The following is a 14,732-nucleotide window of genomic DNA, read 5'->3' on the forward strand; positions in this document are numbered from 1 at the left end:
TCCCGCAGCATCGCCTGCTGGTACAGTGGTGCACCTCACCTTTCCCCGCACTCAACCCAAACGCCTTTCATATATTAGGGGCACAAAAACAGCAGCAGCGCTTTAGGCACAATCTCACAATGTTGACTAAAAGACAACAATCGCCCCCCTTAGCCCTCTTCCCCATTTCTTCCCTCGAGCTAACAAAAAAAGAAATCCTCATCAAGCTGTCAAGCCTAGTTTCCTGAAGGAATACAATTAAATCTCAATATGGTAACATCACCATGAGTTCTTGCCTATCTCAAAAAATGCTTCTCAAGCAGCGCTTGACTGCTTCTCTCTTCCACCCCCTCCTCTCCGTTTTCTTTCCCGCCGCTGAGTGTAACAGAGGCTGTGGCTTCGCAGCCAAAAAAAGGTGCGATTTGGAGAACACAACGCAACGTTGTGAATGGCAGAAGTGAAAAGGCAGAGAAGCAACCCTTGAAAGCCTGCCTTCTGCTGCATCGGGTGTCAGCCTTGGCAAAACCTGAACTTCCAGAATTTTCTTACAAAACTAAGAAAAAAAAAGAAAAGGCAATTAGAGGACCTGTCAAATTTGGCCTCTGCTTTTCTTTCTCTTGTTCCTTCAAAATGAAAAAAAGTTCTTTATTTGACTTAACAGCACAGTTGGTGCAATCTGGGATGTACCTGTCTGCCAGCATATGGGGAGGTAGGATTGCTGTTTCAATTTGGGACTCCCTGAGACTGGCAAGATGAAATGAATGCTAAGAACCTTGATGCTGCTGTGCTTTGAAGACCTCTGGATGAAGAAATCACTTTTTTGTTGTTGTTTTTCCCCCCAAAGCAAGCTCAGAACTCCTCCCATTTGGGGGATGCTTTCCTACTGTGGCTCCACTAAAGTGAATGAGGGGGCCACTAAGAGAGAGAAGGGGATAGCGCAGGGACTTTGCGGCTCCCAGCCCAGAGCTTCAGGTGGAGCCAAAGTGAGGACTGTGGTGGAACTGAGTATCTGCCTGGGATCTAATCATCTCATCCTCCAGCCACAGGCTTACTGCATCCTCCTCCTTACCCTATTCTTGTCTGAGGCAGGTCTGGGTGGACTTGCGACCTGCTGCAACACAGTGATTTCAGCATTCACACCTCCTACAATGTGGGCAACAAATAGTAAATATGATGGTTACTAATAATAGTCCACCCTCTCCATCCCTGATGGTTTATGCATGCAAAAATGCTGCAGAGTCAGTTCAATATTCCCCCTGGTTCATTAAACCAGCATCCATTTTCCTGCAGATAAGACGGTCTGTCAGGGGAAGGGATGATGGTAACTCATTTGTCACACTTGTTAAATGTAGGAAAGGCTGGCTTTGGGTCACTTCCAATTTTGTGTCAGCTCTGCCTTTATCTGAGCAGCCCCACGCCTGCATGCCAACCAGGGCGGCTTTTTCCTGCATGCCATGGGAGATGAGGATGACAGCACTGTCCCTGCAAGATTTCGCAGAGTCGAGGAGGGTCTCCAAGTACAAAAGCACTTGCGATGTGGTTCCAACAAGTCCCAACTCATAGAGAGGAACATACTTGTTATTGAAAGAGATGCCAGGTACATTGGTCCCACAGTCATGTAAGCCTGTGGATTTGAGCTCCTGGCACTGCAAGCGGGGTTATGAGTTATGTCCCAAGCCCATCCTGCCAGGCTTGTGTTTGGGCTGCAAAGCTTGAGATGTACAATGGGCACCCACATGGTGAAGGATATCAAGCCAAGACCTTGGGAATGGCAAATATGAGCTTGGTGCAGGTACAGAGGAAGGGAAAATGTGATGCAACCTCGCCTCTGCACTCCTCTTAACCCTTGGAAGATTTTGGGATGACTAGTTTGGGTCTTGCCTAAACTAGCACTGTCCCAGCAGGCTTTAATTTGCTCCAATTATCAGGTGCCAGCTCAGGGTGGCTTCAACGTGAGTCATTTTGGGTGCATCCTCTTTGGAGGCATTGCCATTGTAACAGGCCACCTCCTTCCTCTGCCAGGGACAGCAATGGGATAAAGCCCCTAGATATGCTAGGATGGAAATGCCAATGGCTGTGACCCCTCAGATCTTGCTTCAGGGAAGGGAGCAAGAAATAACCAAGAGAGGCTGGGAAGAATCTTAACCTCTGGATGACTGATCATAAAACAGGTCATGGCCGAGATACTTCCCAGGGCACCATGTGCTGCACTGCCAGCAGAAACTTCAGTGCAAAACAGACCCCTAATCTGGTCTGGTGAGGAAATGCCCTCTAGTGATTGGGAAGCAGGTAGGACTGCAGGTCCTTCTGTCTGTAGCTTCCCCCATAAATGAAGCCCAGGCCAGTGGTAGGGCACAGAGACCTGGGCAGGAAGGAGGTGACATCTCATGAGGTTTTTAGGGAAGGACCCTCATGGTCTGTCCCCATGGCTCACTATGGCACAGCCCTCACTGACCACAGCCCAGACAGCACGTTGATTTGACCACACAATCAGCAGAGAATGAAGTGTCCCACAACAGCCTGTCTGCATTCCCCATCTCTTGCTGCACCTTCACTTTCGTGGAGTGCACAAAGGTGGATGCTGTTGCCTCCTCCTGGCTCCATGGCTGGTCTGCAGTGACTCGTCTCCCTTGGCGTGAGGTCAACTTAAAGCTGGAAAAAGATGAGGCAGCTGTGGTATACGACATGGGATGGAGGGTCAGAGGGGTTGAAAAGCTGTATTTTAGTCCTGGTCTTGCCATTCCTTTGTGGTGTTTTCAAGTCAGGCTGTGTTGATTTGCAGCACCACAGGCATCTACAGGCAGCTATTGGGAAGGCCTCTGAGCTCCTGCCTTGTTCAGTGGCAAATGCGTGATGTCTCTGAAATCTGGCTTTTGGTAACAACTCTGGGCAGTGCTGCTGTAGCAGCAAGATCAAGCTGTGATGATTTATTTCAGTCTTCAACATTGCTCTTAGCAGGGGAGGGGGGACCTGCCCTTGCAGCTGCCTTTGCTTGCTTGCCATTGATTGACCATCACAAGACTGGCTGAGGTCTCTGCTCTTAAATCTGGATCTGTGCCCTCCTTCACGGATGCATGCGGCCCCGACCTGCAGCATCATCCCTCACTCCGGCTTTAAATCTCTCCCAAGCAGCTGCTGGTGACATTAGCATTTTCTCTTGCCAGCCTGTAGGGACCAGGAGCCCAGCCCTGCTAAGGAAGGAATTAACCCAGCAGCAACAGATATCAGAGGTATCTTTTATTCACTGTTTACAGAAATACAGTAGCACTCAGTTTGGGAGGCTTAGCTGAGTTCTCCAGAAGGTGCCTTCCTTCTCAGCATTGCCAGGAGATCCTGGGGAGAAACTGAGAAAACTGCCCTTTAATGCTTTGGGGTTCCTCTGGAGGCTTTGAGGGTCCCTAGCATGAGCTTCCTAATACCCTCAGCTCTCCAGGTGCTGGAAGTTGTTTGAACCAGTGGATTAAATTCAAGAGAGGAAAATGAAAAGAAACCCCCATATGTCAGTGGTGGAGTGGTCTGAACACATCTGATATGTCATGAGCCAGCCCTGCCATGGTCCGCATCTGTCACTGCATGCATCTCCTGCTCAGCAGGACCCTGCTGCTCCCCAGAGCTCAGCTGTCTGCTGGAAGGCATGCATCTCTCTGGGATTTGCACGCTCTTGTCACACAGCTTGTTGGCCATAAAATAAATATTTCTTGGTCTGTTTTTCTCCCTGTGCATGTGTAAGAGTGAGACCCTTTCCTACAGCAGTCCACATACTGTTAGGAGGCAGGAAGGGTATGCTCAGCTGGGCTGATACTAATTTAATTTTTATTTATGTATTTACTTGGATTTTTTTGCAATCAAGGTGGAGTGGTGGTGGGGGTTTTTTGTTTGTTTTTTGCGTCCTTGCTACAAGAAACAATTGCAGACACTTCTGGCATAGAGGCATTTTGGCGGCGGCTGCTGCTGTTGGCCTCACTCTAGTAGTCAGTGAGGGGGTATCGCAGGAAGATGAAGATAAGGATGATACAGAATGTGGCAAGGGCTGAGCTGGTGATGTTAAAAAGCCGGGCTGTCTTGGCATCTTCAACTGCTCCATTTAAGTCATTGAGGAGTTTCTTATCCCGGACCTGAGACAAAAAAAAAAAAAAAAAAAAAGAAAAAAGGGAGATGTATAAAAGGCATAACTTGTTTCAAGCAACACCCACAAAAGCCAATGCACTTGTAGGGTACCTGTACAGTGGATAGGGGCTGGGCTGTCCCACTTCGCATTTGAATGCTTGAAGTGCAGCAAAACACCCCGAAGTGAGGTTTGCACCCCAGCTCTGCTGTGGGTTGAGCTTGTGAAGCCAAGCACTGTAGTACCCGTGGGCTGAAAACCCTACAGATAAAGACCTGGAAAAGTGACCTGTTGCTGCTACTGACCAGGCAAACCAGGTCCCTGTGGGCCCTGGAATGGGGCAGTGTCACTTTGAGCCCAAGGGTGCACAAAGGAACTGAGGTGTCATCGTGCACCCCATGCACACGGGCAGTAAAGCATTCTTCCCACCATGCTGTAGCCCCCTGGCCCTGCACTGCTAAGCTTCAGCTCCTCCGGCCCGTGAACAAGAAGGCTGGCTGCGGTTTTGGTGTGCATCCCTGTGCCTCCCTCTGCACTGAGGGGCTGAGCAGGTGAAACCTGGCACGGCATCTTACTGCAGCTCCAGGGCTGCGCACGAGCCTCCAGCATATTAAGCAGTCCTGGGTTAATGAGATCCTTTTGCAGGTCTTATGCGGCTTGTGTAGCATCTCTGCCACTGGCAGTTTTCAATCCTGACAGCACAGTCTGCTCTCTTCATTATCCCACAGGCTGGAACTTTCATGGGCTTGTCTTGGGACAGCCCTGCAGTGCATGGCAGTGTCACTGGCCCGTCCACACTTCCAGGCTGCCAGGCAGTGGGTGGCACAGCTGAGCAGCGATGGCACCAGCAGGCAGTGGGTGGCACAGCTGGGCAGCGATGGCACCAGCAGGCAGTGGGTGGCAGAGCTGGGCAGCGGATGGCACAGCTGGGCAGTGAATGGCACTACCAGGCAGCAGATGGCATTGCCAGGCAGCAAACACCACTAACGGGCAATGGCATCATCAGGCAGCAGATGGCACTGCCTGCCAGCAGCAGCTCTGCAGTTTGAGCCCAGCAGACGAGGGGCTGGGCTCCATCCCATCCTAGAATGGATGTGTCCCTGTCCCCAAACTGCCCCATCAGCCAGCACTCAGCACACCCAGGCAGCTGGAGCCAGAAGGATGTGGGATAGAAGGACCAGGACGCTTTACTCCTCTTCCCTTTCCCATATCTGAGTGGGGTACCCAGCATCTGGCATAGTGTGGCAGTGCCTGCCATGCTGCCCGCTTTGTGGCTGGGAGGTCACAGGCCTTGGAGCTGCATGTTTTGCCCACTGCCTTTGCTGCCAGCAGCATAAGCCTTGCTGCGGTACTGCCAGCTGGATGCTCACTGTCAGTGGTAGGCTCCAAAAACCGCCTCTGGAGTCCTACCTAGAAATATTAAACGGCTTTTATTGAGCAGGAGCTCTCTGAAAAGATTCTGTGATTCTGGATTCAGACCACATCTTAGTGATTTTTTCTCCCTCCCTCCTGCAGTGCTTACCTACAGGGCTGTCCTGAAACCCTTCTGTGACTTGCTTGGATATGGGGAAGGGTTGCTGAACCCCTCGTTCCCACTGAGCTACTCTGGTTCGTAGAGTCTCCAAAACCACATCTCAGACCCTCAAGCAACGTCCTCTCCTCTGTCACACCAGCAAGAATCTCTCTGTACAAGCAGCCCCTGCTCTTCATTAGTCTTGGACCATGGGTATGGAGGCTGCTCTGGGCATGAGGCCTGCAGGAGCTGGCGCGGGTAGGCACATAGGCAAGATGGAGAGCTCTGCTTTCCTCCTCATACTACACTCTGCAGTGCCATGTCCTCAGCCTCTGTTGTGCCCCACTTTTGGGAGCCTGCAGCTGGAGCTGGGGCCATCCGACCATCACCCCACTACTGAGTGCTCAGCAGTTACAGGGCATCCTTTGGGAAGCAGAGAGAGGGGACAGTCACAAACCACGCATGGCTCTGTGGCATGCTTGGCTGGTGCTCCCGGCAGCAGATGTAACCTCTGGGAAGGCAGTAAGACGGCAGCTGGGGAGACTGCATGGCTTTTTGTATCAGCTGCATGTCCGCAATGACTCACCTTTGAAATTATTCAGTAGGTTTAGCATCCTTCTGAAAACCCATGGGGCACAGCAGTGCTGGGCACTGGCACCTCCTCACCTACCAGTGAGAAGCACAGAGATCCCTGCAGGCAGAGCCCCAGGGGCACTGGATTTGGGCCAGAAATCCCTCCTGCTGCTCCCAGCAGGTTCTTTGAAAGCTCTCACACCCTTTTCTCTTCCAGCTGCGAGGCTGCTGGAGGCAAACTCTGAGCAGAGCAAATGCCTTTTGCTTCTTCCTCCTCTGTAACCCATCTGCAGCTGGGGGACATCTATCTCTGCTGCAGGCAAGCTGTGGTTTGCTGGCAGTGTTTGCCAGGCAGACAAACATTTCTCCAGCAGACCAGTGTGGTTGGCACATCGAGCTCTGCCAACCTCCTAATGCTGAGCCACTTGCTTTGCCTTGGTGGGCCCAGTTCCTCTTGGCCTCAGGAGCTCTCCCCAGCTCCTTGCCTCCTGCTCCTCCTGTCCCCGAGGCACCCTGCCGCCCTAATTTCTGTGCCCAGCCCTCTCCCAGTGCTCCCAGCAGCCTCTCCCACCTGACACCAGCTCACACGCGTGACTGGCGCTTTAGCTGTGCTTCAGCAGTCCCTGCCCTGGGCTTTCCTGCAGCTCTTCCTCTGGCCCTGCTCCCGTCTGCTGCTCCTCAGCATCTCTAGCAAGGGGCACTGCCCTCTCCCCCGTGCTACCATTTCCTCCCAGCTCCGTTTTTGTCCTTCCCATCTCTTCTCCTTCCTGCTGTTTGGGCCCAAATTAAGTTATGGACAGCTGCCTTCGACTCCTGCCAAAGGGCACCCAGCTGCCTCCTCTCCCTGCTCCTGTGGCTGGTCTCACCTGTCTGCTCCTGCCAACCCCTGCAGCACATGGTGTGCTGCCACACCACCTGTCTCTGGCAGCCCACTACCCTTTCTCTGCCCTTTCTCTGCCCTTTCCCTTCCCTAGCTCTCCTCCAGCTGCTCTCTCCTTGGTTTCATGGATGCCTTTTCTCTGCTGAGTCCTTGGTCCTCTTCCTCTCCTCCCTTATTATTTCTTCATATGCCCTACGGCTTCAACGGTCACCCTCATGCAAATCATCCTTTATTGTCCATTATAATTTATATTGCAACGGAGCCTTTAAGCTCCAGAGCCCCTGCGGCACACAAGCTCAATGAAAAGGTGTTTCTCCTTCCAAACCACTCAAAGCCCCAGCCTCCCACATCTCTCCAGGGTGGCCTCACCTCCTCCTGCCTGGCCTTGCACCCCAAGATGCTCGCAGACATCTCCCCTCAATGTCCTGCTGCAGCATCGGACCCAGGCTCTGGAGGAGGAGCTCTCCTGGAGAGCAGATATGCATTTCGGCTCCTTCCTCACTCTGTCCTTAAGGAGATGCCAGTGTCTTTCTCATAGCCCAGCCTCAGCTTTTCCTGTTTTCATGCTCCTGTGGCCACCATCACCATAATGTGCTGGCAACTGGTGCACAAGCTTCTGGGAGCTCTGGAAACTGCTTTCTTCCACAGCGGAGGAGGTGAGACATGGGGGGGACAGGTCCCCAAGGTCACAAGGCTGAACACCCCCTTTGTGTCCTTAGTCACAGACTCTTTTCTCATTGTCACTTTGACCATTCTCACCTTACTTAAAACTATTTGGAGATTTTTGGGCCTGCCTTGCACTAAGATGACTGGTGTGTAAAGATAATTATCCTGCATCTGCTGATTGCAGGGTTTCCCCAGGCACCCCAATGTGCTGCGTGGTGGCCCTTTTGGAGATATCACCTTGGACAAGGCATCTCTGGTCTCACTTGACAACTTACACATTTTCTGTCCTCTTCCATGCCTGGCCTTCCACAAAACACAGCCCACTTTTGTGGTTTAACATGTGAACATTCCTCCTCCTCTCTTCCACCAGCAAAAGGCAGTGATGGCCTTTCCCTCTGTTCTTGCTTGTCTGTCACTTCCCTGCTGTTCACCTTGTCCTCCACCATTTCCATCTCACCTTGTTCTTCACCATCTCCAGCTCACCTTGTCCTCCAGCATCTCAAGCTCACATTGTCTTCCACCATCTCCAGCTCACCTTGTTCTACAACATCTCCATCTCATCTTTTTCTCCAACATAGCCAGCACGCTAGTCCCTGAGGGTTCTTTCTCTCCTCTCTCTGCCCACTGTCTCCTGCCCTGCCTCCCCTTGGGGCTTTGCCTTCAGCTTCATCTACAAGCACACCCCTCAGCTCCTACCATCCTGCTCCTTGCCAGTCCCTTCCTCAGCAGCCACCTCCCCTCCCTCTGTTCTGAGGCTCAGCCCCTCTCTTTTTTGGGAGCAGAGAACTTGCTGTGTGGGTACAAAGTGCTGCCTCAGCTTGCAGGAGGAGACAAATGGTTTGTTGATAATGAGCCTAATGAGGCTGTATTTAAGGCAGCCCAGCTTTTAGCACACAGCCCACAGCTGGTTGTCTGTAAACCCATTTCTGTGCAGAGCTCTGCGTCCCTACACATAAGGAGCTCTGAAGGGGATACTTGGATTTATTTGCTCTGTGAACTGGTCAAGAGCTCTCCAGCCCACATAACTCCACCACGCTGGCACCAGCATCAAGGGGCTGTCATCTCTGCATTTCACCTACTTCCATAAACCAGTGCTCCTCCCGAAAAGTGGTCTGAGAGCCTGCCTGAGAGGTCAGGTGCTACAGCCTCTCTTATTCTTGGGGTTAATAAATAGCTACAGATTTGTGCTGGTCATCTTCCATTCGAAATGGGGAAAGCCAACACATGAAGAGAGTAGTGCCCAGAGCTGTGTGCTAAGAGCCAGGCAGAGAGAAGGCAGGAGAGCTCATGTCTCCTGAGGTACTATCACACCACAAAGTTCGGTGGCTTTGAGGGATAGGAAAACTCTGTGAGCAACCTTGTGGGCTGCTGGTGGGACTTGAAAAGCCAGCAAGGCTTCTTTCCCTCTTCATCTCTATAAAACCACAACACAGCATCTGTACCACAGCTCATCTCAGATCCCAGCTTCTCTGATCTACAACCTCGTGGCATAATGGGTACTGAGAAGGACTTAGTGGTCTCCAGAGATGGAACTCCTAACAACTGAAGTGAGATCGCATGCCACCAGGTGCTGATGAATCATTCATTACCACTTGGAACTGGCAAAGAGGAGGGGAGTGAGCTGTTGAATATCGAGCCATGGCATTTGCTCCTGATGAAAACAAAGTGAATCCAAAGTGGTGCTATTGGAGAGATCCTCACATATGTTCTGGGCTGGGGTTAAGGTTACCTTAGGATTTCTAACTTCCCTGGTCCTGCTGTTTATCTCTTCTTCCCCAGCACCAACACATGCTTACATGTGAGTGACTTGCTTATGCTCTGGGAGGCTGACCTTGAGAAGCTTAAGATGCTAGAAATAACCCCTGGAGGGATATGTGAGTTGGTGCAACTCCACTGCAGCCCAGCAAGCTGTATCTGCTGAGGATCTGGCCTGCTATGGCTGTAAATAAAGACAAGGTGTGTCATCACACTGTTACTTGGAGTGCTTGGCTGTGGTGTCTGTCACACAGAGTACTTGGCTTGGACGTCACAGTCTTTGCCCTCACCTGACTTCATGTGTTTCTTTGAGTAAGAGCATAAATTCTTTGGTGCTGGAGTGTTCTTTTGGCATCTTTTAGTAAATGGTGGTCACTGTGAAATAGTATTTCTCTACAGAAAGAAATCTAGAAGGCTGCAGCTCATATGCAAAAGGCCAGGCAGACATGGAGGTACTGTTTTCCCAGTTGTGGCTAAAACAAATAAAAGTAGGCATGGGAAAGGAGACAGCTTTATGGTAATATTTAAATATACCTAGGCCATCTTGCTTCCAGTGTGGGCATTGTGCTGCTGAAACTGGTGAAAATACTAGAGTGTGCTAAGGTCCATAATGAAGCATCTCATGGACGTGGGGCACGAAGGACTTACTGCTTTATTAACAGAATGAATCTGGCAAAACCAGATGATATGGCAGGCTATTGAAAATGCTATTTCTGATAATGAAAACAATGATTCCTGAGATTGCTAGGTGTTTCAGTTATTTGAAGGAAATGGAAAAAACCATAACCTGGGAACTGTTAATTGCCATAAGCACCCTGATGGTCCTTCAGCTAGGAAACCTGTGCTCCACTGGCCAAGGGCTCTGCTGTCAAGAGTGCCAGCATGAGCTCAGGAAGGGGAAGGTGCTGCTCCCCACATCTTCCTCCCACAGCACCTCATTCAGTCTCTGCAGAGCACAGACATCCTAGAAAGACTGGGACTTAAGTTATCTACTGCTAAATTGCTGCAGAGCAACAAGAGAAGTCTCCTTAAAGTGACATCTGTCCCCAGGGCATTCCTTGCTTCTGCTTTCTCTGAACTTCTGGAAAAAAACCTATTGACTGTAGAGAAGATACAAACAACAGGCTTCTGGATAAATGACCCTGACATTCAGCCTGGCCAGGATGTTGTGAAGGTCTCTAGAGTAGCTGTAAGTGAAGAAGGATCTTTCTTAACAGCCCAGTGGTCTTCTCCAGGATGGACCTTCTGCTAATGCCCCAGCACCCCCATTGCCTCTCACCACACATCCCAACAGCAGCCTGTGAAGGCATTCACCATCCCTTCGGCCACTTGCTAGCTCTGTCCTGTACCTCTGAGAGACCTTTTATTTCTATCTTCCCCATGCCGCAGAATTACAGCCACTGGGGAGCTCCACAACCAAGTGCAGTGTTATTTCTACTTCCACAGATCCATGTCTGCTCAGATACCATCATTACATCCCATCAGCTGCCAGCTTCGTGGTCCAAAAGCCAAGACTGTTTTTCGACAGCCATCTTGTCTTTTCCTTTCCCTGATTTGGAGCACATTTGTCCATTTGCCTTCCCTCATCACCATTTCTTTTTTTTTTCCACACTGGAGTTTATGTCATCTAGACCTTCGCAGCTAGATACTGAGCCCATGCCTCTGTCCTGGCACAAAACTCTGGCCCTGGGTTACTTCTGGGCTTTGCCCTTCCATTGCGTGTCGAGGATAGCGAGGGGTCAAGCCTTTAAAAATCTTGCAGGCGGCAGACCCTACTCTGTCCTGTCCCCTGGGGATGGGTCTGCCCAGTCCTCAGACTGTCCCGCCTGCACTGCTGCCTGCTGCTGAGGGACCGCATCTACCCAGATACCCACTGTAGCTACTGCTGTGTCCCCGTGATGTGAAATCCTTTCTTAGCCTACTGTGACCATGCCTCTTGCATGGGAAAGATGCTGATCATTAGAGGCAAATTCAGATGAGCAAAGACATACGGAAAAGGCGGAGGCCAGTTTCTTCCCTTGCTGGCTAAATGAGTGGGGGTGTTAAGGGACGTTCTCACCCCCAGTCATGTTAAGCTGCTGCTGCTTGCATTTGCCCTTGGGACAGTGCTGCTTGTGGTGATGCTCAGCCCCAGCATGGTTTAAGCTATGAAATGTCTTGCCAAGCAGCTCTGAAGCCTGCTGCATGGGTGTCAGATGGGTGCTCACATCCCAACTCAAGAAAGGGGAAACTGAGGCAGGCACCACGGTGCCAGTGCTGGCTGAGCCCAGGGCACGTGTCCACAGACTTGACTCTGAGCCTTTCTTACAGGGACACTGACAGGCTTGGGAGCAGCTTCCTTGCGGTGCTGGGTGCCCGCAGCCCAGCTTGCCAGGGCTGCATGGAGTTAATTGATCTGCTTCTGTGACGAAGCCTGTCTGTGCCATGGCCTTCCTCTAAATGTTGCCTGCCCAAACAAATCAGATAGCTCCTCTCCCGGGCCACCCAGCTGCCTGGGGCTCTCTATGCATCCATTCAGTCAGTTTTGAGGCTGGCAGGCAGCAAAGGGGAGGGTAGCCCAGGCCCCTCTCTCCTGGCAGCTGCTGAGGGGCTGCCTGTTTGCTGGGCTCCATCCCTGCCAGGCTGATCTCCCTTGTAGCTACCAGGAGTAACCCAATCCCATCTCTTTCACTGGCTGTGCTCCACACCATTGCCCTCTCCATCAACATGGCTCTATTTCCCCTCAGCCCCGACACTGTCCAAAGCCCCCCTGCACTCTCTTCTCCCTCCTTAGCTACCTGGGGTTCATTCCTATAATGCTGGGAGGTCTGCAGGGCTTGGCTTTGCATTTAGAGGGCTTGGGGTGGGGCGAACTGACCACCAGCTCTGGTATTTTAATTAGGGAGAGGGCAAGAAGAGAACAGGCAGGATTGCTGTGCACCTTGGCAGCCTCTCCCCCTGATAACTTGCCTGCTGCTGGCTGGTCCCAGCTGGCTGCTTCTTATTGCTTCTGCCCGACCACCCAACACTGCCAGATTCTACCCTGACAAGATCTCTAACCAAGAGGATCCCAAAGAAGGGACCCAGTGCCGGGGTGCTTGTGGGTGCAGCACAAGCTGAGCGAGCCCCATGTTGCCTGTCCTGCTGCCACGGTACAGAGGAGCCTCTGAGGGTACCAGAGCAAGTCAAAGCAACTCTTCCCCATCTGAAGCAACACACCTGGCTCTGCAACACACCTTGCTCCAAAACACACCTCAGCTCACTCCATCCCCATCCCCAGCAGGTGCAACCTCTCATTTGGATAGCAAAGATATGATTTACATCAGGCACGACCCCCAAACGTTCCACCTCCTCGCTGGCCACCCTTTACCCCTTGCCACACACTCAGTACTCACTTTCAATGAATAGGCCAAGGCGATGAAGCCAAGGCAGCAGAAGTTGAGGTATACAAAGTTGAAGATGGACCAGAGATAGTAGTCGTTCACCTCAGTGGTGTCGGGGTAGATTTCAATGACGGTGGTGGGGTTGGTCATCGTCTTCTTCTCCACCGAGTGCTTGCACGGGACTGCTGGCCGCAGGCTGTCCCCTTTGCAGCTCTTGCTCTCCATGAGATAAACAGCAGAAGAAGGAGACAGGACGGGTGAAGCTTGCCGGAGAGCCGGAGGCTTGGCGATGCAGGCGAAGCAGCCCTGTGGGGGGCCCTGGGGGGGTCTTGGGGTCCAGGCCACCCCCTCAAAGGGGCACGGCGGACTCAGTGGGGGGTCCTGTGTCCTCTCCGTGGTGGCTGCCGTGGCGTCAACGTGCTCTGCCCTGGCAAAGTGAAATCCGCCCCCGTGAAAAACGGGGGTGAGGGGATGGAGAGGCGGGGGGCAGGGGAAGAAAAAGAGGAGAAGGAGCAGAAAAGGGGAGACGAGGGAGGATGGCAGGAAAGAGTGAGGGACCGGGAGACAGAGGAGAGAGCAGGGAGAGGAGCGAGGGAGTGGGCAGAGGAGAACGGGAGGAGAGGAGGGCAGGCAGGAGGGGGAGGAGGGAGCTCCGCTACGCCCGGGGACCACAAAGCCGATGCCTCGGCGCGGAGCTGCCGCCGGCCCCGCGGCGGGGGCAGAGCAGCGGGCAGCAGCGGGCAGCATCCCTCCCCCTCTCTCTCGTCTTCCCCTCCCCACTGGCCGCTGTCCTGCGTGACCCGCGCCCGAGTCACGAGTGGGGAAATAAATTACAAAAAAAAAAAAAAAAAAGAAAGAACAAAAAAGAAGGAAACAAATAAAACCAGAAAGAAGCACTCGGGAGGAGCCGGGGGTGCTCCAGGGGATTTGCCAGCTAGCCGCACTGCATCCCCCCGCAGCCCTCCCCGCCCGCCCGTCTGTCGGTCTGTTGGTCTGTCAGTCTGTCAGGGCCTTCTGCTTTCTGTCCCACGCCGGGATGGGAGAGGGTCGCTCGGCTGCGAGGCGGCAGGTGGAGCGGGTCTCCCGGTGCGGCAGAGCAGCCCGGCCCCTCGCCCTCCCTCTCTCCTGTTTGTTTTGGTTGCTTTTTTTTTTTTTTTTTTTTTTTTTTTAGGCAGGAGACTTATTTTTGGCTGAGTCCTCATCTCTGCGGGATTCCAGATGGGACTGCATTTCCCGATTCCTTCCACCTGCCGGCAGGTTCCCCCCCCCCGCCCCATTTCTGGTGGGAAGAATATCGTGGCTGGAGAGAAGGAGGAGGGGGAAGAGGGGATGAAGAGAGAGGATGGGAAAGGGGATATGGGAAGAGGCTCCCGTCCGCGCCCCCCCGCCTCCCCCTCAGCTTTGCAAATAGCAGAGACTAGTCCACCTCTGGCTGCCCGTCCGTCCGTCCATCCGTCTCCTCCGAAGGCATCAGGAGGAGCGAGGGATACTCACAAGGAGGGATGCGGGGAGTCGCTGCATATCCGGCTCAGCACTGCCTCCGGCTCGGCTTCCTCGGTGCTGGAGTTGCGGGAGGAGGGCAGGGCGGGGGGGCACCCATGGGCTAGGGGTGGGCAAGGGGGAGAGTTAGGGGCTGGGAAGGTCAACCTGCAGCCCCTCTCCTCCCCCCAAACATGCTCCACGCCGGAGACCTGCTCCGTGCTCCGGCCCTTCTCCTCGTGTCCCCCCTGCGGGGGCGTCACCTCCTGCTTGGAGCACCCCGGCAGCGCTCTGCCCGAGAAAGGCATCTCCGGGGCCCTGGCTGAGCACCTTCCCCAGCCTTCTGGAGGGGATGCTTGGCCCCACTGTCCTCAGCATCGCCCACAGAAACCTTTGCAGTGGGGACTCACTGCAGCCTGT

General features: G+C 52.9%; 1 protein-coding gene across 1 annotated transcript; it reads right to left on the bottom strand.

The window, feature by feature from the left end:
- Positions 1 to 3,347: 3,347 nt before the first annotated feature.
- On the bottom strand, positions 3,348 to 14,314 carry IFITM10 (interferon induced transmembrane protein 10). Its single transcript, XM_082058303.1, has 3 exons — positions 14,260 to 14,314; positions 12,846 to 13,260; positions 3,348 to 4,094 (listed from the first exon to the last, which is right to left on the bottom strand). The coding sequence occupies exons 1-3, from the start codon at positions 14,283 to 14,285 to the stop codon at positions 3,945 to 3,947; spliced, it is 591 nt and encodes a 196-aa protein (XP_081914429.1). The 5' UTR covers positions 14,286 to 14,314; the 3' UTR covers positions 3,348 to 3,944.
- Between the last annotated feature and the right edge of the window lie 418 nt (positions 14,315 to 14,732).

The sequence above is a fragment of the Streptopelia decaocto genome (assembly GCF_964273445.1).
Source record: "Streptopelia decaocto genome assembly, chromosome: 7".
Classification (NCBI taxonomy): domain Eukaryota; kingdom Metazoa; phylum Chordata; class Aves; order Columbiformes; family Columbidae; genus Streptopelia; species Streptopelia decaocto.